At 38.9% G+C, this 24,198-nt stretch overlaps 1 protein-coding gene across 1 annotated transcript in view; it reads right to left on the bottom strand.

Moving 5' to 3' along the window:
• The window catches only part of HECTD2 (HECT domain E3 ubiquitin protein ligase 2), a 40,272-nt gene extending 16,758 nt beyond the window's left edge, over positions 1 to 23,514 (bottom strand). The window contains exons 1-11 of the mRNA XM_064514033.1: positions 22,873 to 23,514; positions 17,544 to 17,673; positions 12,502 to 12,640; positions 10,192 to 10,294; positions 9,223 to 9,312; positions 8,283 to 8,347; positions 7,245 to 7,290; positions 6,053 to 6,162; positions 4,560 to 4,708; positions 3,629 to 3,752; positions 326 to 422 (exon numbers count right to left, since the gene is read on the bottom strand). Coding sequence (XP_064370103.1) covers positions 326 to 422; positions 3,629 to 3,752; positions 4,560 to 4,708; positions 6,053 to 6,162; positions 7,245 to 7,290; positions 8,283 to 8,347; positions 9,223 to 9,312; positions 10,192 to 10,294; positions 12,502 to 12,640; positions 17,544 to 17,673; positions 22,873 to 23,094 — 1,275 coding nt within the window. The 5' untranslated portion in view covers positions 23,095 to 23,514. The remainder of the gene's footprint in view (positions 1 to 325; positions 423 to 3,628; positions 3,753 to 4,559; positions 4,709 to 6,052; positions 6,163 to 7,244; positions 7,291 to 8,282; positions 8,348 to 9,222; positions 9,313 to 10,191; positions 10,295 to 12,501; positions 12,641 to 17,543; positions 17,674 to 22,872) is intronic.
• Between the last annotated feature and the right edge of the window lie 684 nt (positions 23,515 to 24,198).

The raw sequence follows: 24,198 nt of genomic DNA, 5'->3' as shown, positions 1-24,198 counted from the left end.
TTCTTCCTTAATTATCTTATTAACTAAACTTGCTAGTACATCACGCTGGTTTCTCAAAGAAAACTAAGAAAAAGTTTACTGAAACTCTCTCCCCACAACACTGTATTTATGAGCATCCTGAAGCCAAATACACTAAAATAAAAAAAATACTGAAAGCATTCAGTATGATTATTTGTACACTGCTAATTTTAAAATAGCTCAAGTACTTTTTCACGGTAGCCCTAAATATTAGAAGTTGCGATGAAGTGCTGTATAGAATATTTAGCCAAAGATTTATAAGATTACAATTGATTAGACGTAAACATTTAATTGCTAGATGACTTACCCGTGCGATACTTATCATCTGCTGTTCTGAATCCCTTTGAATAATAACTTTTTTTGCCGCTATTGAAATAATAAATGGGTATTGACAGAAAGAAAACCTGAATGACAAATGAGGGGGGAAAAAAAAAAAAGATATAACATTTCCTGAAGAGCAAAAGAGGAATGAATCTTTGTATTAGCATTCAATAACCATCTTCCCTCTACTGGTGTTAATTTGTAAATAGCTGCCATTCTTCTGTTATATACATACTGAGTTCAGTAAAACTCAAACCACTTAGTTACAAACACTGAGTAGAAATTCTAATCAGCAATAGTACGCATCCTAAATAAACTTCTTTTGTTTATCATTGCTCAATAGTCCTAAGAAAATGCAGTTATCAGTTACAGATGGCAGGAAGTATCTCCTGCTCTGAATACTAAATTTTAATTGCTACACTGAACTAATGAAAATGCAAGCATCATCTTACGAAATACAAGCCGAACAACTATCTCAGTGTAGCACTATCTCAGTGTAGCATTCTCACATACACAGTAAAAATATTTCTCTTTTGGCTTATTTGCTGCAGATCTGCTTTTCAAAGGCATTGATTTTCCACAGGTCCTTCTGATTCAATCTGAGGCTACAGGTGCTAAGTATTTCTAAGATATCAGATCACATCAACATGCCACTGCAATTAAATAATACCAAGGATTTTGAAAAACTTCAGAAATCTTTAGGGTAACAGATTATTTTGTTACTGGTTACTTTACTAAGTCTTTTGTTCATTTAGCTCATGGAAGTCAAATAATAGCAGTTCTAGTTCAGCAAAAAGCCCTAGTTTAGCAAAAAGATATAGATATTAACAAGCTTTTCTGTGTGAACCTGTAAGGATTTAACTCTGATAAGCAACAATGCCAGCAGCATTTAGTATATATTTTGCTTGACAATGCATAATCACTACGTTAATATTATGATACTCAACAGAATACAACAGCTTCTCTCCCGCCCAGACTTACTGTGGAGCACGTAGAAATTTGCATCCAAGATGCCAGACCTTAAAGCAGTCCAATTAAGTGGCTAAGCAACTTAATAGCAATGCAGAAATAACCAAAGTCACTTCACATTTAAATCCAATAGATTTCTTTACCTTGGAAAGCATTATGCAGGTGTATTCAAAATCTCAAAAGTCAGTAGTTTATGCTGTTAGTACTGAGAAGTATTGTATGTAGAACAAAAGCAGACAGTTTGATTTAAGATGTAAGCCAAGGCAAGTCTCATACATTATCTTCTTCTGAGGTTAATTTGAAGCCAACCCTTTCACTTTTGTTCCCAAATCATTTGTAACTATGATTATGGCACCGTAAAGAGGCATTTGGTAAAACACTACACAACTTTTTCTGTAACAAAAAGCCCCACAAACCGTCTATATTTAATACTTGTTTTTCTGGGAATTTTGCCTAGCTTCTGGAAATTTATACAGATCATTGCTGTTGAGAAGACAAACACCTGACAATGGTTGCAATGTTTCATTAGGTAGCCCCAATTATCACCAATATCTTGTCCTACGTAATCTTTGCAGGCACTTCCGTGTTTACTCCTCCTACTCCCAAATGCACTGAAACCCAAGCTATCGCAGACTGCCTTTCTCAGGAGATGAGCTCAAACTTTGTTTCAGGCTAACCCCAGCTGAACAACTTCTGACAGGCTCGGGGTATGGGCAGGCAGAGTGAGCTGGGTCATCCAGCAGAAGTTCATACTTAGGTACCCAGGCTGAGCTTTGGGCCCTACATACACGCCCTGAATCCCACCGATGTGGAGGTCTGGATTCTGCTGTCTTCAGCAAAGAAAGACAAAAGAGGAAGTAAGATCTCTCATTAGCCTCCTGGAAATTTTAATCCAAAAACTTTTACCAAGGAGTCTTGACTTAGTTGGAAGAATTATATTATTCAAAATACTTTATATGCAAGGTGAACTGGGACTTGCTTATACAGGGCCTTATTAATTCTAAGCATACAGCCTTGATTGGGATTCTTTGGTTTTGAAGTGCAACTATGCAGATTTACAAGATGTAAAATCGAAGAGAAAGAGTGGGAATACCAAAGTAAAAAAAAAATCAAATTTATGTTAAAAGTGATACAGCCTATATTTCTTCAGAGACTATGGATCAAGCAAGCTTTGTTGTGATAAATACTGAATTCCCAGTGTTCCAGCTAACTGAGAACTGGGGCCACTGGAAATCTTACAGCCCTTTTGTAGGTTTGGATGTGGGTGCCAAAGTAGTCAGATGGTATCCATGCAAAAAGCAGTGTGAAGCTCAGCATCACCGAGACTAATACTTTGACTGAGACTACATAAAGCCTACTGCACATTTACTGCTATCATCCCACATTATTTTTTTTCCCCCCTTTAACTTCTCAAGTAGAATATCAGATATCAGACAGAAGCTTAGCCTAAAATGCCTACTTTGGTGGAACAAATTCTGACCTCCAAGTTTTCCTCAACAACCTGCTGAAGGCAGTGAAAATTGTACACACACAAGCACAAGGACATATGGTGGCTGATGTCTTAAATCAGGATACTGAAAAAGTCTTGAAATAAGAGGAAAATAAAAATCATCTTGTGGTTCAAGGCATAAAGAGCCAGTGATGAATCTGGAGATCTTATTTTTCAGGTTGCTGAAAAATACACCTATATTGAACATTGCAATACATTTTTTATTAATAAAACAAACAATTTTAAAATTCAGCAGAAAGATTAAATGCCTGTTTCTCCATACGTTTCTAAATAAAACTTCTGGCTGTCTCTCACAAGAAGAGAAACACCTTTATAAGCTTGAGCCTGTAAAGATTTAAGTAATATTCTTATTTTTCGAGTAATAGGAATTGCTCCAGTGAGATCATTTGGACTAACAAGAATACATATAAGTAATGAGGTGCTTAAGTCTTTTTGGGATCAGAGACACATATAACATACCAAGGATAAATAGATACATTTTTATTATTAAGTGGCAAGTATGCACTTATCACTTTCTGTGATTATGTCAGAGGTTAAAATAATATGTTCACAGTAAGATGTGGTTAGTACAAAAAGCAGCAGAGAAGCCCATATCAATAAATAATAAACTCACTCTCTATAATTTACACCTTTATCCCGCTTACAAAGATGGAATATGAATTCTATTACAGTCAACCTCAAATCCATCCAGTGTCTGCAAACAAGTTATGCCTTTTCCAGTAAGATATAATATTTAATATGGCATATATATAAACAGTGCGTAAAGACAGATGAAATGTTACTTAGCAAGAATCTATTTTCCCTTCTTACCTGTGAGAATTTCCATAACATTGCCAGTTATGATATTCTTCCATAAGATCAATATGATCAAGTGTAGAATTATAGAAATCAGTATATGAAATAACAGGAGGACTACTTAGACTATTTGCAGCATCTGAAAAGAAAATACAAAGGTCTTTCAAAATCCTGCCCTGATTAGGCATACCAGCTTTCAAGTATTCTGAGCACTAATGATCTCAGAAACTTGTAAAATAAATCGGCTACTAATAACTTCATTTCAGTCTTAGCCATAGAATTACAACTGTAACATAACATCATATATCATATTAATAGCTCTAAAAATAATAATTCCCCAGCTCAGTCCACCTATGAAAACAAAAGCTTGATATATGTTGTTTTTGTTGTTGTTGTTGTTTTTTTTAACATCAAGAGCAATTCCTCTATGGCATTGACTCTAGCCAATTTAGTCAATGACATACACTGTAAGTTAAGGTGTCATGGATGAAGATTAATGCCATATTTTGATGAAATCTATGAAAAAGCAGTTTGAAACATGGATTTCTTATACAGCTTTACACACTTTGGCTATAATCTCTACAGGCTTTCCAGGTAAGTTACCCATTTGAGTTTGATGCCTGTGTGCAAAAGGGGATGGAAAGGGAAACCATAACTACAGGTTACCCCCGCAGATTTTTGTTTGAATGATCTTCAGTTGTTGCCATAGGAGGAAACGACACATAGCAATTCTCTACTAAAAAGCAAGTATGAAGACTTGCCAGTAGATGATGTCTGTTTCTGCTTAGAAATGCTGAGATGGTTTTTGGCATCCTGTTCTACTGTACTTCTTACTGTGCCACCATCCCTGTCACTTTCCCTGTCAAAAGAGAGGTATAAACTGCCCCCCCCCAACCTCCCCCCCCCAATATATGTGTGTATACACACACATTAAGAAGCAACCTACTAAATAAAGCCAAGACTTTAGTTGCTGATGGAATCCACCAGGTACATTTCATCATGGGTGGAAACTCTTCAGGTTTTGCAGGAAACAATCGTAAAGAAATAAATTGCAGTAACCTGTCCACCAGCTGCTTGAACCTTTTCTGTGAAATCCTAGAACAAACATGCTGCAGTTACTCTTATGTGATCACTGCCCACACTGAAGCCTATGTTATCAAGATTTCAACATTATTTTCTGAAGAACATGCTTTTGTCCTATACATAAAAACAAAACTATAAAGTTTGAAGCAGCATGCTTTTAATATTAGCACACAAAAATGCTCTTCAGTGCAAAAGCACACTACTTGTTCTTTTAGTTAACAAAACGTTAAACAAAAATAAAAACGTATCTATTTCACTACACAATCTGAATACTGAGCAATTCTCAGCTTTTGGATCAATATTCAATCTTAATGAACGAACACTGAAAAAACTTCAAGCACTTGTAACAAGTGCATATTTTAAATCATGTGCTATATCACTTCCATAATCATAGCAAAAACATGTGTGTATATATATATATATACACACACACACATTTAGATATATCAAAAAAATCCTTTTAAAACTAAAAGCTCTCATTTTTTAAAATGGTTTAGATTTCCAATGCTTGTTTTGATGAAAAATATCAGTCTGCCTATTACAACCTTAACCAAGACAGTAAATCTGATTTGTAAGCACTGTTCCAAATGAATGATAATTACCAAATTTTAAGCAAATGTGGACATATTTCGGGGGGGGGGGAATGTATACATACATACATCTACCTATGTATGTAATCCCTACCCTTGCAAGGAAGGAATCCCTAATTAACAGATTCCCTAGGAGATAAGACAGTTGCAAATAAGGACATTTAAACTTTCTTCAGCTCAGGCACTCTCAGACAGACATCATTCACTCAAACTTAAAAGATATTCTTTAGACAGTTATACCCATAAATGACTATTAGGGTTGGTGATATTAGAGTTTTTTTTCCATTAATTAAAGTTAATACCTTAACTACACTCTCTCATCACCTTTATAACTGTATGAAGCAAGGAATTGCTTTTGTTTGTGGTTTTCATGCTCTAGAGCAAAGCTACAATAGCTTTTGGAAATAATGCAAAAAGAGAGCTTTATTTGAACAAAGGTCAAAGACATTCACATTAATACTGTATTTTGAAAATCTCTTTACAAAAAATAATCTTATATAAATTACTTTGCAATGAAGGCATTTATTTTCTTTTTGTGTAAAGGTATTCTTATACATTATATACAGTTTGCATCTATAAATCAGTATCACTTAGTGGACTATGTCCAAATGTGCTTTGAAAGCAACAAAAACAATCTCTGTAATCAACTTAATTAACTTTCATATAATTTAAATATTTATATAAAACAGTCAACATCAATGGAAATACAGTAACAATTGTAATCCTAAAAAAATGGAATTTTTATTTTTATTTTTTATTTTTTTACTTTTTAGACCAGTGCACTAGGAAATGATGGTCAGCTTCTGTTAAGGCTGCTATCTGTCTTAGCAAGTGAGCATAGATGACATAAGTAGAAGTGTTACTAAATTGAGGATTCTGAAAAAGATTAAAAAAATGTGTTAGATTAATAATCTGCATAAAGGGAAAAAAGTCGTTAGGATTGTTTTTTTATTTGCTTGTTGTTGCCAATACAATTATCCAGAAAAGTGTAATTCAGAAAACTGCTGTGACAGTGGAAAACTATGAAAAAATATTATTTACAACTTCTATTCAAATGAAAAATACACAGCTCCTATATCATAAAAGTATAATTTTTTTCCCCATCTTTTAAAAGAAAATCCACAGGTAATAAAGGTAAAACTCAGCTTTTTTCTTGATATTCAAATACTACATATCCCATAAATTACACTCCTCTGAGTGACGAGCCTTGCATCTCAGCATATTTATTCTAATAGCTGCTACCTTCAAGCACATCAGTCTTAACTTTTTCCACTTATGAGTCCAAACCATTCCCTCCTTTCAGCAGGATATATTCCTCATAATCCACAGCTAGTATACTACCCCAAGGAAGAAAACAACTCTCTAAAAATTTAATTACCAGCCGATCTTTTACATTAACAGCAGAAACTTCTCTCATGTGGACAGGTGTTATCTATACTGCCAAAATTTAAAGAAAAAATTTGCTACAAGAAGAAATCAAGTTTAGTAGCAAAGATCATATGCTAACGCAGACAGAAACTGGAATGGGTTTGTTGAATAAACTGCAACACTACAGAAAATTTCCAGGAACAACAAAAAGTGCATATACTGAAACTTTCCAGAAGAAGCAAAGTTACAGCATACCAATAAAACAAACTTGGGAATAAGGAGGAAATAAGAACAAAAAAAAATACATGAAAATATTTGCTCTTTCAAACCACAATGTGATAGGAAATAACTGCATGTCCAAGTGTTCTTGGTTCATAGTTTTAACCTACACAACATCTCCCCATCAACTATCTTTCACTTCCCATCATGCATACTCCAGATTTCTTCTGTATTTTATTACATGCTTACAACATGAAATTAAATGTGAAGTTTCTCAGTTACAGTTTACTAAATATTTTGTTTGCATAGTATACTGGTTTATAGATTATAAATTAAGCATACATATACTTAAATAAAAACATTTTTCTTACCTGTAGAAGTATACAGTATGCCCTAAGATCATCTTTTGTTCGTGGCCTAAGAATGAACGAAATAAGAAGCAGAATCATAAGGCTACCTTATGCCCACACATTAATAGCCATGAAAGCACACACTTTAGGACTCAACTTTGCTTTGTCAATACTTGTTGTACATCGTGCTCTGAGTAAGCTATTCTAGCATCTCTTTCTTGTGGTATAACAGAAGAGAGGAGGCAAAAAAACAAAACCCAAAAACCCACAGAATTGAAAAGGCAAGAGGCCTTTCAAAGGGGGAAATCCATACTCTTGTCTATCTCAGAAGACATGGTAGAAGAGTATTTGCTCCGTCTTTGGTATTTCCTGCCACAACTCTCTGTAATTTCTACCACTGCAGCCTTCTGTACATCTTGCTGTTCATCTGCTTCAAGACTTCTACATAACCACAAATACAATGTGGCAACAGCATAGAGATGGCAATACAGGGCGCAGAAAGGAATAAGCAGGGGCTGGGTCACAAGTGAGTGCAAGGGGCTGTATCTTGCTGTATCTTTTTTGTGACTCAAACTACACGTTTTTGTTTCTATTACTTTTTGCTAAAAATCCTTCCTTCCTCCTGCCTATTCTGTTCTGCACCCTGTACTTCCTTTCTGTGCTGCTGCCATACAGTATGTTGCCGTGAAGTGAATTTGGGGTCAAGGAATTGCTCTGGGGTAGAACTAACATGGGGCAGGGGACAGGAGGTTATTCAAGATCAATTACTTAATTCATTTCACAGTTCAGATGCCTAAGAGATTGCCTTGGCACAAGGAATTTGGATTTTGGGTGGAGGAATGAATGGCTGGGTCTGCTTCTCAGAAGTTCAACGTCACCTTGCAGCGTTCAAGGTGTATTTCAGCAGACTTGCCTGCCAAAAGGAGACAAGCTCTTCTAAGTTAAGTAAGTTGTATGAGATGATTTTCTTTCTTTGGCCAAAATAGTAGAATAAAAGACAAAAAAGTCAGCGTTGTAAATAAGTGGAACAGCACTAATGTAAAAATTGGTTATAATTACCCTTTCCATTCTTGTAACAAACCATTAATTATTCCCTTTAGGACTGACTTCTGAACATCTTGAGGCTATCGAAAAAGAAGGTGGAAGGAAAAAAAGTTAACCAAAATTCATGGTGTTAGACAAACTTATTTTTGTAGTTCAGTAAGATTAGAGTGGTACAATCGTAACTGAAGAATAAGTGAAATATTAGAAATAGCGACAAAACTAAACTTTTTATATTGACAATCACACCACCTAGAAACAGCAGAGCAAGTGTTGTCAGCTAGCACTAAACACTTTAACCAGATGCAAAACTGGGGAGAGCAGAGCAGAGCGGTGGGAAGTCCCGTGCCCAGGAAGTATGTCAAAGACACTGGCAAAATTGACTACCACCTTCTCTTAGAGCAAAGCTGCAAGTCTGGTGCAGTGCAACGTCCCATGAAGGACAGTGCTGAACAGCAGGGTATGCAGTGATATACTGCATCTCAGCAGTAGCCACAGAGGGCTATGAAGACTACAAATATGAGTCAAGCAAGGGTACCTAAATTAAGCAGGGATATCCTTATCATTCACTTATTTACATTAACTTAAAAACTGTAACCATCATTACTGTCTTATTCTTGCTTACTACTTAGTACTTGTTGCTGCCCCGTTCTCATATTTTCTTTATTTCCCCACCATTCAGTGTCCCATCAGAGTCATGTCATATCTTCCAAGTAGTCTTGGAGATCTACCACAGTCTAAGCCACATCACTAGTAGCAAAAATTTCCTCTCCTTTTACAAGAGCGATTTTCGTGATTCTACAGCAATTCTCATGGGATCATTTTAAGTGTGTTTTGAGAGATTCTTCAGAAATCATGCCTACCTGAGAAAAACCTTTGGTGTAATTGCTTCTTATCATATTTCTTCACTGAAATAATTGTTAAAATGTTTTAAAACATTAATTCTTTTTCTACTTACAGTATTTAATAAGGCATCATAGACAACATTCACAAATTTTGCATTGATTCCAGAATCTTCAATGGTATTAAATGGAAAATTGGCATCTTTCTGCAAGTTAGATAGTACATGAAGCATTTTGTTTTTGAAATATTTTGAATATTTTAGCTTTCTTTAAAAATAAAAGTTTAACAGCAAGTTTAAAAAACCACATGTGCATAACTATTTTCCTTAGCAAAACATAAGAATCTAAGTCACTTTTATTATTAACACTTGAAAGATAAAACTAAAGGATATGAATCTTACATATTGGCAAAATTCACATGACCCCATTAACAACACATCCTGTTTTAAAGATGTAAGAGGGCCCTAAATAACGAATTATGTAGTGTCTTATCTTCCATGTTTGCTATAGATCCATCATCAGACAAGAGCAACAGACATCTGCATTCAACAGCTATTTTGCCTAGGTTCAGACCCTACTGTCAATATCAAATATCATAAGCACATTTTGCTCTGTAACAGGCAGAAAATATTAATTTAGCAGGGAGCTAAAGATTTTTCGCTCACAGATATCATCTTACCCAAGCAAAACTGGGTATGCTACCACAGCACAGCAATAACTATACTACTCAAGCCCAAATTACACATTTTTTTAGGGAGAGGGAATTTCAGTTTCCAGGTTTGCCTGGGCCCCTGCATTAGCTTGCACTCTTTTAAATCACAGTTTATATAGAAAGTACCTAAGCAGTCATAGTGGCACAAAGCAAGCTAAACACTTGCATTTTAAAGCTACATGTATGCTTGAAAAGTAGTTACTTAATGTGAAATGAATACATCAATGATAGTTTAACAACAGCATGTGAGATCATGATAAAACGATCTAAGTTGGTTTGAGTAACTAGCCAGAAGTCTTAAAATTATGATTGCCTAAACATTTTGAAGATGCAAAGCACAAAGTGCTAAATAATATTATAAATTATTTTCTACCTTAAATGCAGCATTTATCTCCAGGAAAGAATCAAATGATGTAGTATAAAAGTCATGTACAGCTTTCCAATCTCCTGATGACTTAGCTTTTTCCATATCATCCCTAGAAATAATGTATTAAAATATTGCTAATTAAATATAAATGCTCAATATTCCCCAAAACAGATACTAACTGCCCTAAAAGAAGAAAACCACCACCTTTCCATTTTATATTGTGCTATCACTCTAAAGTTTCTTCAGTAAACATATTCAGAAGACAGACAAGTATAAGATCAATGTCTTTTTAACATCTCCCTTATCATTGTATGATCATGGCCTTACAAGAGAATAAAAGCATAGATTGTGCTTGATACACCTGAGCAATGTCTCTTATTCAAAATGTTAATTCAGTGTCACAATTCAGCATGATAAGACAAATCGTTAGCAGAACAGAATTACGCCCAAGTGGCACTCACATGATGAAATTCCTGCAACTAATTTATGTATTTTGAAATATGCAGGCTCCTAAACTAGTTAATCTGATTATTATCTATACCAAATTTTATTTCTCTTCTAGTTTTTTCAGCTAAAATTTAGACTTTGAATGTGACTGTACATATTCTTTGAAGGGGCAGGAAAAATCTATGGATTTAACCATAAATTTAAGTATTGGACCTGTAAAGCTTACCTGTATATGAAATATTTTCTAATATAATATATTAGAAAAAATGAGATCAAAAATATTCCAGCACATCACAGAATTACAAACATTATCTTAGCTGTCTACAATGCTGGTGATGCAATCCCAGTTCTCTTGCAGACTTTTTTAATATCTAATACAAAGAAATCATTAGTGGGATGTACCAAAATGCTAGTGACAATTTTTCTAATATTTGACTTGAAAGAATAGTTCTCAATAGTTATTATACAGAAGTCAATAGATAAAAAGTCTGAATATGGAAAAAAACTCAGCATTTCAGATCACCTGAATGCTGGCAAAGGATCATCTCTTGCCAAATTATCTTTTATACCTGTATCCTTTTGCACTAAATAAATACACTGACTAACTGAAAAGCATTCCTCTTCCTCACTGAAGGCACAAAATTTCAAAAATGGAAAAGAGCAATGAAGAGGATATGCTCATATGTCTCTGGGAGCAACTGTGATTTTTTTCCATCTGTTTGAAATATGGAAGAATCAGGCTTCTTCCTAGTACTAATTCCCCCCATTTCCCTACCAGGATTCTTGTACCAGTAAAAACATCAAGGATATTACAGCAGCGTAATGCTGTTGTGTGGGTGCTAACACTGGGGGGGGGGGGGGGGGGAAGGTGGGGGGAATAAAGGCCACACTTCCAATGGATTAGTGAATACCACTCCAAGAACATATCTATTCCAAAGAAACACTCTGCCAAAATAGGTATGTTTGCAGCACCGCAGGCAGAAACCCCTAGTGTAGACAGCTTATGCCACTAGTTTTTCCTACAGAGTTACAGCATTTCCTCAAACAACAGCATCAATGTCACAATTTGGGGGATAACGGACAGCTACGTTAGGTAGTGTAAAAACTGTTCCCTATCCCCTACCCCCAAGTGAAGTGAGCAAAGGCAGCAAAACGCTGTAGCGTAGACCTGGCATCAGGGACACGGGATGTACTCGTTGCAGACGACTCAGCTAGTTTCACTGGGGATTTCTGGGAGCCTGGCTAAGGCAGTCAAGCATGTCCCAAGTAACATAACTACGCTGGCAGAAATCTAATGCAGATACAGTTTGGATTAAAGGTCTGTAGAGATCTGAAACACAAGACACTATTTCTAATGAATTCTAATTTCCTTTTTGCTAAATCAGTGCTATAGGACAGCAGCATAAATATTGTCTGCACAGATTCTTTGCCCCAAGTTCATTGAAATAAAAAGCTTTTAAACATAGTGCTTCTCATACAGAAGTGCAAGAATAGCATTTGGGAGTACAAAGAAAATTTGAAATGGATTTTCCAGCCTAGGACTAGCCATACATATTTTTTCCAAAACTAAATGTACTGGATGTCAGGTGCTGGATTTCCAACTCCCAAAGTACAAGCTGTCCCATTTCTTGGGCAGGAAACCACTTCAAGTTAGCGAGTCTTCTGACCATTTCACAGTAAGGGAGGTATCAATCCCGTTACCAGAACCAGACTAACTTCAACTATTACATTCTATCTATTAATTGGCCGTCACACTTAATGGGTTCCCTCATTTGAAATCAACAAAAAACAAACGTACAAATTAGAGGCAAAAAATGGAGAAAGTCCACAGGAAGAAAGTATACTTTTAGAAACACCAATGCAACTTACTGAAAATCTTTCACAGTTTTGGTTCGGATGGGAAGGGAAGGTTCAGGAGGGATCGGTGCTTTCAGTTCTTGCGGTAGTGTATCTATAGAGATGCGCTGCTTTTGTCTAACATCGAGGCAAATAGGTGGCAGATCTCTCACTTACAAAAAAATGTAAACAACAATAAATACAGTGCAATTACATACATAATAAACATATTTAGCTAGTAAATGATGTGTATATGAACTGGAAAAAAAAAAGAAGAAAACTTATAATGGCCAGTTATGCATCTTTTAAAGCCTTACGCATTCCTAGTATTTTTCTTAGAACACTCTTTCCAGACAGGAAGGACACTTGTACTAATTGAAGGAAAATAATACTTTATGAACAACAAAAATTGTGTCTTGAGGTCATAACTAGGTCTTTGCGAACAGCAGGGGAAGCTCCAAACTGTTAGTGAACAGGGAAAACCTTCCACACTGTTTCTTGCCATCTTCCTACGTGGTAGTGGATCCTGCCTGCTCCCTCCTGCCAATGGGAGGGGAAAACTGGCCAGTCTGTCTCTGAGCTAGGTGCTCCTGAAAGGAGAGAGCCTCTGCTATTTTATAAAGGAACCGGTGGCCCTAGTTGCAAATGTAGGATTTGTCTATTACAAAACTCCCCTCTCCTGCAAAAATCACAACTGAATTACTGGCATACTGCTGACAAAAAAGCCGGTGACACGTTTCAACTGATTATTTAAGGAAAATAATAAAATACTGTACTTGCATAAGATAGATCAGTATTATATCTAGTGTTACAGCAGTACTTGCATCATACAAGAAAAATCCAAGTTCATATGTACTATCATATTCAAAACGAGCGCTGCAAAATTTTCATTAAATCTATTTGTAGCTGTAGATGCTCAACTTCTCTGAAAATTAAGTCAAGTACCTTATAAGGTCAGATGTATAATAAAGTGCCTATTCTGAACATCCCGGGTAGCTCATTACATCACATCCACCTGAACCTATGAGGAACTTGAGGTAAGTAAGCTGGAAGATGATAGCAAAAACTAGCATAATGCTCTTAATCTTACAAAAGATGTCAAGAAATTAGAGTTACCCAGTTTAATCCCAACTGTAGAATTTATTGTTTGAAAACACAAATGAATGTCATGAACGTAAGCAATGTCCATGACGTTGGTAGCATGCTCCATTATTGGTTTGTATTTCATTCGAAAGTAATGATAGACAACCTGCAATACCGGCGGTCCCTATGGCTAAGAAAAATCTCAAACGCAATCAGACCAAAGCCCAACTATTTCTGACATACAAGGACGAGCCATCAGTCAGTTTGTCTATGCTGTCATAGATAATTATGCCAAGAGCTGACTGTGAATCCTACAAAAATCTCTCTTATAAATTAAATGGGATATGTAATTGCTCTGTCTTTCAGAGAATTATCGCTGGCACAGTACTATCTTTCAATATTTCTAAGTAAATTTGGCTGCCTATTCTAAGTACAAATATAGTGCTTTAACAAGGTCTTTCTCCTATTCCTTACTCTGTTTGATCCAGGAACATGAAAAAGTACTCTAATGCAGCATACACGAGCATCCATTTTTACTGAGTCTCTTCTCAAATATCATTAAAATGCTGGTTTTACCTGATTTATACTGCACATTTTAAAAAGCATTTATATGAATTCCAATGCACGTTTGGGACCAAAGACACTACCTAAAGGGGCCTCAAAAGTCAAACTTTAAACCAAACTCCTCTAAGAACTGCTTTTTTCCCCCCCTATAATTCCAAGGGTTTATTTTTTTTTAAATAAACCAAACATTAAAGTACCATCACTACTCTGCTGCCTGCTCCATTTACCACAGCAGGGAAACAGCTGTGATAAATGCTAACAGCTAATAAAATCTCCCAAACCCAAAGGTAGATTCTTTTCACTCACTCTAATGACAGCCGAACTGCATGTGACATGCTCAGCTGCCCTTCATGAGAAAGTAATACATCAGAGATGCCCTTAACCCCCCCAATGTATAGCACTGACTCTAGATATGGAATTTTGCCCACACCCACAGCTGGAATTTTTAAGCCATTTCAAAAGAAAAGTAGTAATCAAAAACAAAGTGGACATGCAGATACTAAATTAATTCAAGTCAAGGTATCACACAATCCCACTGTGCAACTGCTCTGCTCTTGCACAGCCTTCTCTGAGAGCAGGGTGGACTGACCTAAAAGAAACTAAGATGGTCTTCTGTTTTTTTTAATCTATGAAAGACAAGTCATTTTAATTTAACTCCCATTCTGTCTTCTCAATATTTCAATGAATTTGAATTATAACCAGCTGAATGCACCGAAATGAAGAAAATATTCTCTTTGCATCTGTAGAAGATCTACAGCTGACAGAGCTGTTTCTCACTTCAGTGAATTACAGCTGCAGGTGCTAAGCTGGTAGCTTGCACCATTTCAGTGCTGCATTTTTTTTTCTTAAATACATGCTGCTTAAATTAGATATACTAAAACTGAGTTTTAATAACATGTTTAAAGCATATTGTCGTCTTCAGTGTTTTGCCATAATTCAAGTTTATTTGTAAATATATTTATCTGCCTGACATTCAAAAATATTCATTAAGATCTGTCACTTGAGCTCCGTTCAAGAGAAACTTGAGATTTCATGTACTGAGTTGATAGGCGGCAATAACACAATCTTACAAGACAAGAAAAAGCAATCACTTCTGGCTGCTTGCCCACTTACATCAAGCAGAGTGACTGCTTAGGGAATGACCAAGAACTTTGACAAAGAAAATCTCACCGATATAAGGCAGAACTGACTACTACAAAGGAATTCAGGATGAACGAATCTAAGCAGCAGTATTTTCACAGCAACCAACAGAGCTACAGGCAGATCAAAATTTCCAAAGTAGTTAAAGCAAACAAATCTTACTTGTATTCATAACATTATGAAAGAAGTAGAACAGTTAAGCATACAGATTTCACTGCATTTTTTCCTAGATTATTGTTGCATCACAAAACTTGTTATATAAACTCAATCTTTGTGGCAGCTATATAGCAAATCAACTTCATCCTAGCTTTCATGCTATACTATCAGCATTACCTTTTCTGTGCTGTTACTTTTTCCAAAGAAATTAACTTTCTTCTAACTCGAGCCTACCAAAGTATTACTGCGTGTGTGCGCGCGCATGCATATACACACACAATGCACATATAGACATTATTTTCACTTTACTAACCAAATATCATTCCTGAATTCTAGAATACCAACAGAACTGTTTTAAAATGTGAAGTGTGTTATAATGATCATTTAAAAATTCACACTGCTTAGTCTAATACTAGATTAAGTACTACTTTGTCCTAAACTTTATTGAGAAGCAGACTTTCATATCATAACATGAGAGTGTATTAAATAACTGCCCAGACAGAAGCTTAAAGTTTTACAACTGGACAGGAAATAACTCATGCTTCTGGTCTGAGGAAGATAAAGTAGAGTCTACGAAACTAATGCGTATACGTTTCTGTTAAAAAGGCTAGCACAGTTGAGTAGTTGATATGGCAAGTGGTCACTTTTAGCTTCTGAGTCAGAACAGACAAGACATTTTATTTCTCTCAGAGCTCCTTCAGATTCTGACAGTACTGTAACTGTTTACACACGGTTCATATATGCAGGCTTTTCTTTAAAATATGCAGGGGAGAGGAATGGCCACAGGAAGGCAGTCCTCCTGCTTCCTCAAACAGGCCTTACAGCATGCATAGGAATCAGCAGAGCTCTGCTCTCCAGCATGTTCTTTCTGCCTTACCCCATGTATCACCCTCAAATACACTGCTACTTTACCCTTGGGAAAGTACCCAGCAGTGGGAAAATTCTTCACTGGCCATTTCAAGTCCTCTCTCCTTGCTTTGTGTGGTGCAAAGTGACTCGAGTGAAGTATAAAATCCTGTCCAAACCATGCAAGTTAAAACAAATTATGTCATTTACAAATAACTGTCATTTGTGTTTCCATGATCAGGTTTTTTGAAGCAGGAAGCACCTCCCTACTCAGTATGAAAAGCTACAAAGGGTTTGTATTGACCATTACATTTGCAGTATAGCTAAGCAAGGATGCAAACACTATCTTATTAGAGGGTCCAATCCTGCAAGTTATTTAGCCACCTCTTTCTGCACAAATTTGAAATTGAAACAAATCTGTGGACAGAGAAATTGTCAAACCCATTACTTTGATTCTTTAATTAATGCAATCTCTTTCTTTCCAGCTTCAAATTCACTCAGATGTGCTATAAACACAGAGACTTAAAGAATCATAGAACATCGAGAGTGAAATGGACCTGCCCAGAGGCAAGACCAGCTACCGCAAGCGTAGCTCGTACAAACCCGGCAAATGTTTGTGCAGTCTTTTCTTAGAAGTCTGACATTACTGACATCATCTTACTAGACTTTGTGATTCTAGCCTATCATCCTGAATACACAGATCCACTTTATAACTTTCAATCAATTACCTCTACCTCACCATATCACAATAGCTTTCATTCTCATTGTTAAAGGTCTTCAGAAGTCATCATTCTTTGCCTACAAGTTTATATTGTGTCACTACTGGCCTTCATCTTCACTGAAAAGCAGCAACTCTGATCAACTGTCACTCTCAAAAACCCTATGCTTGCCTCATCCCTGCCACCCTTCTTCAAACTTAGTCAGAAAAATTTTCTTGACACAGTTCTGACACAATTTCTAGAGAAATCTGTCATCTGACTGCAGTTAGACAAACAGCATCTACAGATAGACTACTGAATCTGTAATCTCCTTTAAAACTACAGATGATTATTTCATCCTCTAGCTCTACTACCAATTTGTTTTTCTTATCTATCTTGTCCTCTGTGACATAACTTCTCCAGAGTCCCTTCTCCAGGGACTATCATCCCACTGACTCTACAGTGCATAGTACAGCATAATTTAATGAAATCTAGATTTTCTGGCACTAGCACAATACAAATATTGGCAGAACACTGAGCACCTTCTTAAATTGGTAACTAAGTAACACAGGAGTTTTATTCTCTCACCATTTTTGATGTTAGGTATAACAAGTTGCGTAGGTGGACTTCTGCTTCCGGTGCCTTCTTTCTTTTGGTTGATAGTTGTGATGAAATTGCTGAAAGTGGAAAATTGATTTTTGGCTCCTCTCTCCAACCCCTGTAATTAAGATGACAGTATGCTATAAAGGGCTAATACATTACTGCAAGAGTAATCTTACTCATGAGGTATTATACAGAACACTTAAATAGCTTATCTTGAAATAAGAGTGGTAGTATTTAAATAAGACTTAAACAATGTTTCAGCAAGTTTGTTCCAAATTCAATCATGAAAGACACCATAAAATTCCTTTCCATTTCTCTTACGTTCAAAAACTCATGTATTAATTTACAGTATGTAAAGACATCTCTAGATAACTGTGAGCAGGACACAATACAATTTGAATATTTGCAACAATATCCTAATTTTCCATAATTCAAACTCCCTTACATTCCTTACTGCAACCATTTCAGTTGAAGATGAAAGTGTCTCATATTCCTTTTTCAAAACATCCCTGATGTGCTGAAGTAGTTGAGACAAACTCCCTGAGATTTGAAATGCGTACCTGAGAATTTTATGAGCTACTTGCTAATGAACTCTAGATAATGCCAAACTGGATAAAAAGCTCTAATGATTCAATAGTTTCAGCATTAGCTGCCACTGAAGAAAGGCCAGCCAACACTCACTTGTTGACACAGCATTAAAAAACCCTGCTTGAATATCTGCATGTGCTGCCACCAAGGAGTCTGCACGAACCCTTGCTAATACATGTCAAGTGCTAATCTGATTTAACAGTGAACAGCGGTGAGGTAACACAGCAGAGCGCTCACGGGATTGCCCCAGTCACTTGTGCTATTAAACGTGTTTATTTACTACAGAGAATTTACAAAGCATAGGTGAGTTAAGGGGCTTGTCCAAGATGATAGAGATTTGAGTTTACACCTCGGCTCCAAATGATCAGATGACATCCGACAGAGGCAGACACTGCAGAGACCATATATACTGCCTTTTTGCACATCAAGTTTTCATCCTCCCATTAACCTAACAATTACTTCGCTTGATATCCAACACCTGTGCTCTCACAGCTGGGGGGGGAAGAAGACTGTTTCTGTAAGACTGGAGAGATTCCCCACAATCAAAAGTGGAATTCCCCAAACCAGAACAGACGTTCTAAAATAAGCACATTATCCTATCAATTTTTTTAAAAACATGCATTTCTCCTTCCTTTCAAGGGAGTAAGTTTTGACCAAGACACATAGCCAGAGTTCTGTGGAAAGTACTTCACTTCCACCACAACATCCTGAAATACCACCAGAAGGGTAGTACAGCCCATAAACCTGCCATGCTCCAGCGTGCACGCTGGTACGCTGCCAGGAATTTTAAATAACTATGGCATAAACAGTCATTTTCCCATGGCTTACAACTCAGCAAATAGCAAATCTGAACAATCAGCAGGACTTCTGGCTTTAAAACTACTGAGTTTCAATTTCTATCTTAAAATTCCTTGTATGCAACAAATATTCAAAAATAAAATAGAATTAATTCCCATTATTATTATTTCCTGTTCTACAACATCTGAAATACAGTTTCTTCTGGCACTTGGCAAAAAAAAAACCCCAGAACAAACATTGAACAAACATAGCAAGACGTGATCAGCCAAAGAGGGACCTCAAAGCAAACCCAGATCTGACGTTTATCTGCTGTGCCACAAAACATATGCTCTAGGTAGAAGACTTTCTTGAGCCTTCATACATAATTCAAAGAAGCAGCTTTTATGAAGCAGGCTATTATGACAGCCTTTTTTACCGACATAACCTTTCCACAGCTTTCTACATTTTACACCAGTCTTGCCATTGCAATAGTATAGTTGTACAGGCATTTAAACAGGTTCTTCTCAATGCCACCTCCCAGAGAAATGATCAAAACCCCCAAAACTTACACATACCACTTAACTGCATCATCCTGCTCCAAGTGCAATTCCAGCACTTTTTAAATGGACATATGGAAACGGGCTTTACCGGAAAAAGCCCTGGAGGAAAACCAGGAAACTACATGCTCATTAGTGAGGATCTCTGACGTCTCCTGGGAGAGTAATCTAGGACAAGCGTACAGCACCACGTCATACTTGAAAAACTTTGTAGGAGGTCAGTCAGCCTCTAGAGCCTGACTCACATACTGCCATCACAAAAAATGCACCCCCACATAAAGGAGGGGTATGCTTAAGGAAGTAAGTGGATCAAAGTCATCTTTAATCCTCTTTCTTAAGAGCATATTAATAACTCATAACACTTCTTGCTTCTTAGAGAAAGTTTTCAAAATCAGTAAGCCTTCCACAAGGCTGGAGAAGTACTAGCTTTATACTTCATAGATTTATGCTTGCCATTACTGAAATTTAACCAGACAATGAAAAAAAGTCAAATGGTTTGTGAAGAACAAGTAGAGACTACTTTCTGGGAAGAGGGAAAAGAAAAAAAGAGACCATGTAGAAGAGTTTCTTGAAAATCCTCCGCTTTAGCTCTGGTATCACTTGCTCAAGACCCATCGGCACATGGCAAGCAAAGGCCAGGGAAGAGCAGAAGGCTCTCCTCTCTATGCACGTGACATGCAGGACACTCAAACCACGTGAAAGCAGCTGTCAGTGCAACAGCCTACTTGCTAAGTACAATATTCCTTTTCATTTAAGTCTTGAAAAGTTTAACACAGGATTATGTTCGCTTTGTGTTCCCACTTGTTTCTGCTTACTATATGGCCAGCTTAACTTCCTATGGATTTCTTTTCAGAATCTGAATACCGACATCCACCATCCCTAACACATTGGTTTTTATCACCACTTGACCCATAAGAAAAGTCTGAACTAAATGAAGTAATATAATCTCCGCTACTTCTCTGAGAAACAATAGCAATAAGATGTAATCCTTCTCCCATGGTGCCCCGTGGTCCTCAGCTAGCAAGCAGCACAACGCAAATGGCAATACCAATAGTCATATAAACCCTTTATTCCTCCTTGCTACCAGCTTAGACTCGAGATGTGGCACCTTTCATACACATGCTCCTATGAGAAGGATACTGCTGTTACCTATTGACTTACTCAAATTCTGACCTTCTCCACAGCTATGGTGGCACCTGGAACCTGGTTTCCAAGGATGTGTCACACCTTTGCATGGCCTCCTGGGAATGCCATGCTATGCCGTGCCAACCTGCGGTGGGTCATTAGTGCATTAGAGAAAATACCAATTTCACAAAGAAACCGGGAGATGTTCTGAGACAAGAATATCTGAGGCTCACTGCTCATATAGAGACTACAAGGTAAGTCGCCATACAGTGGCTACGAATACAGACAAAATAGACAGAGACAGTGAGAAAATTAAGGTCACCAGGAGTATTTTAGTACTTGCATCAGGTGTTTGTTTTTAAGGGAAGGGAATTATAATGGGAAAACCATGAATATGCAAAGAATATTTTAAAAAAGACAATAATTTTTTCCATTAGTCATCGTATCAAATTTACGATTTTTTCTCCAGTTTAATGAGGATGCAGCAGAGAATATATTTTATTTTAAAAGGATTTTAGAGCATCTGATTAAGTAACACTCATTTTTGATGTTCAAACAGAGCTTTTAATACAAGAACTTGTATTAAAATCGTTCTGTGATTTTAAAATACAAATCTAGCAACATATTTTATAAATACTTGGAATCAGATGCTTGTGTTGGTCAGAACTAAGGTTCAGCAGACCAGCAGTCCAATAGCTTCTTTACAGCAACTTATAAAGATCTTGCAAAAGGTATGTGCATTCCCTACTTGGTATATTTGGATCAAAATTTCTTCCTGCCACACACAAAGGAACACAGCACTATGGGAATATCTATCACATCTTTCCACAAAACTCCTCTCTCCACGATACACTATTAAAACCTGTATGCATCTCAACTTGTAACTTCGAAAGCTCACGTGCACTTGACAAGCAATCACACCTAGCCAGATCCGAGCTCCTCTAGCAGGTCAACTTGGACAACTCATGTCCAGCGGGCAGCAGTTTGGAGACACGTGAAGGATATCCAGCTTACAGCTAAGTTTGCTCTCTTGATTCATTAGGATGAATTCCTCATTGCTCCCTGATTACACACATTTGTCATTAGCCCGACACATTTTAGACCAGCACTCATACCTAAAATTTAAGGGACTAGTATTTGCCTAACAGAGTCTGAAGCTGAGATTTTTCAAAGGTGTAAATGATCCCTGGGTACTTGTCCACTGCAGACCCCTGAAACTCTCCTCCAACACTTTACTTGAATCCCAAGAACAAATAAAGGGAATATTTCCTCTAAATTCAGAATGACTTACAAAGCTGAAAGTCTTTCGGGAGATCGGGATGTCGTAGGCAAAACACAGGGGCAGAACTGGGCAAAGCAGTTTGCCCACAGTTACTTGGTTTAACATTACAGCTATTTCAGGACAGTCATAAACACTGGACACAATTTCTTAAAGTCAAGTTGTATAAAGTGATAATTTCTAATCACTCAGATATTAATCAGAACTATTGAACTAAAAGCTCATAACTGTATTACTATAGGATCAGTAAAATTTTCATTGCTCTGTTAGGTTAAAGTAAGCTATGGTAAGCTTGAGCTTTTTTTATGAAAAAAATGCACCTTACGCCAGGAAAATTTTATATTTCATAATATCGTGTAGTCAGCAGAAAGTAAATTTTGACTCTAGTAAGATTTAAAAAAATTCTCAAATAAGGTTTAAGAAACGGAATTTTTCTGGCAAATTTCTTTTGCACAGTTTTCACCTGAGCTAATTCGTACAGCAGCTATCGAAATGTTTTGTCATCTTTCCTTTAACACAACTTAAAAACGAAAAAGACCTTTCAGGAAAAAGAAAAACGTAAAGAAGTATTTTCCAGCTGGCTCCTTTGCCATAAGCACATTACAAGCTGAACCCCTCCACCCCCAGAGGCTTCACAAATACTCACAGCGCTGCAAATCCCCAGTCATGACTAACCCAGAAGGACAGACCGCCGTAAAATGTTAAAGAACTATAAGTAGACTGAGAATTTATAGCTTCATTATGTCACTGCTTGCAGATGCACTTGTTATTTTTAAGAAACTTGAATGAAAGCCACCCGGAGGAAAAGAACATTAAACGAAAATGATGCCTCTTCTTAAAAAAAAAAAGAAGAAAAAAGAAAAAACCAGGGCAGAGCCGCAGGTAGGGCACGTTAGAGCGAGACTTGAAGCAAAGTCTCCGCTGGCGGCGGCGCTGCCCCTCCGCGGCCTCCCGGGGGGAGGCAGAGGCGGCCCCGGCCCCGACCTACCCCGGCCGCCGCGCTGGACGCCGCCTGGATGGGCGGCAGCTTCTCCCTCTCCTTCTCCTTCTCCCCTTCTTCTTCCTCCTCCTCCTCTTCTTCCTCGCCCTCGCCGACCTCCTCGGCCGCGGGGGGATCCGCGCCGCCGCGGCTCAGCTCGGTGCCCGGCGGCAGCGCCGGGCTCGGCGGGTCGGCGGCAGCCGCGGCCGCGGGCGGGCTCTGCAGCGACATGGCCCCGCTCCCGGCCGCCCCGCGCCTCTGCCCTCGCCGCCCCTCAGCGCTCCAGCCCGCTGCGAGCAGCCCCGCGGCCGCCGCGCCGCGCCGCGCCCCTCCGCTCCGCTCCGTGCGGGGCCGCCGCGGCACTGCAGCAGCGGGGCCGCTCCCGGGCGCTCAGACACCCCCGCACGGCGGGGCGGAGCGCGGCCCGGCCGCCCCCGCCGTGCCCGGCGAGGAGGGGGAGCGCGGGGCCGCAGCAGCGCGCAGCGGAGCGGCCGGGGCCGCCGGCCTCCCCGCCCGCCCGCGGCGCCCCCTCGACCGCCGCGCCACCTACAGCCCGGGGGCAGCCGCAGGGGCCGCTGCCGCCGCCATGTTGTTTATAGGCGGCTCATGGAAACGCGCTTGGCGACCGGGGGCGCCGCGCGGGGGCAGCGGAGGACACCGCTACGGAAACGCCGTAGCGCCGGGCGGAGGGGCGCGGGGCTGCCCCGGCGCTCTGCGCAGCCGCGCGGCCCCCCGCCCGTCTCCGCGGCGCCGAGAGGCCCCTGCGCAGGGCGGCGGCCGCGTCCCGCGGGCTCCCGCCGCCAGCCCGCAGCGCAGGGCGACCCGCGGCGGTTCCGCGCCCCGCCGGCAGGGGCCGCCCAAGGGCGGCGGCGGCGGCGGCGAGAGCCGCAAAAATCCCAACTGGGCCTGGGAGGCCTGAGGGGAACCGGGACGGTGTTGCTGTGCCTCCGTCTGCCCCGTTCCTCGCCTCGATCCTGCATTCAAATCACGCTCTTTAAGTTGCCTTATGATCAGAATGGAGAAATTGAGTGTAAAAGCTCAGGTTGCATCTGTGTTTTGTCGGGGAAAACCGGCGCGGAAAACGACGGCCTGTTGACGGCCAGTCCGCTCGGTTCGTTTGGCAAAGCTCCGGAGGTCCGAGATGCTGGCGCCTTCCCCGAGCCTTGGCTCAGGAGCCCTTGCGCTGTGAGCGAGGTTAATTTGTCCTCGGGACACATGCCGTGTTGGACTGCGCACAATACGGCGCTTGTGTGCGTGGGTAAAGGTATGGGGAATCCTCCTAAGTGAGAGGGGCATCGTGTTTGGTATACGCTAGGCAACATAAAATTTAGGTCC

Source organism: Dromaius novaehollandiae, chromosome 6 (assembly GCF_036370855.1).
Source record: "Dromaius novaehollandiae isolate bDroNov1 chromosome 6, bDroNov1.hap1, whole genome shotgun sequence".
NCBI classification, from domain to species: Eukaryota; Metazoa; Chordata; class Aves; order Casuariiformes; family Dromaiidae; genus Dromaius; species Dromaius novaehollandiae.
Note: the sequence above shows the minus strand (reverse complement) of the source record. Positions and strands in the feature narration are given on the sequence as shown.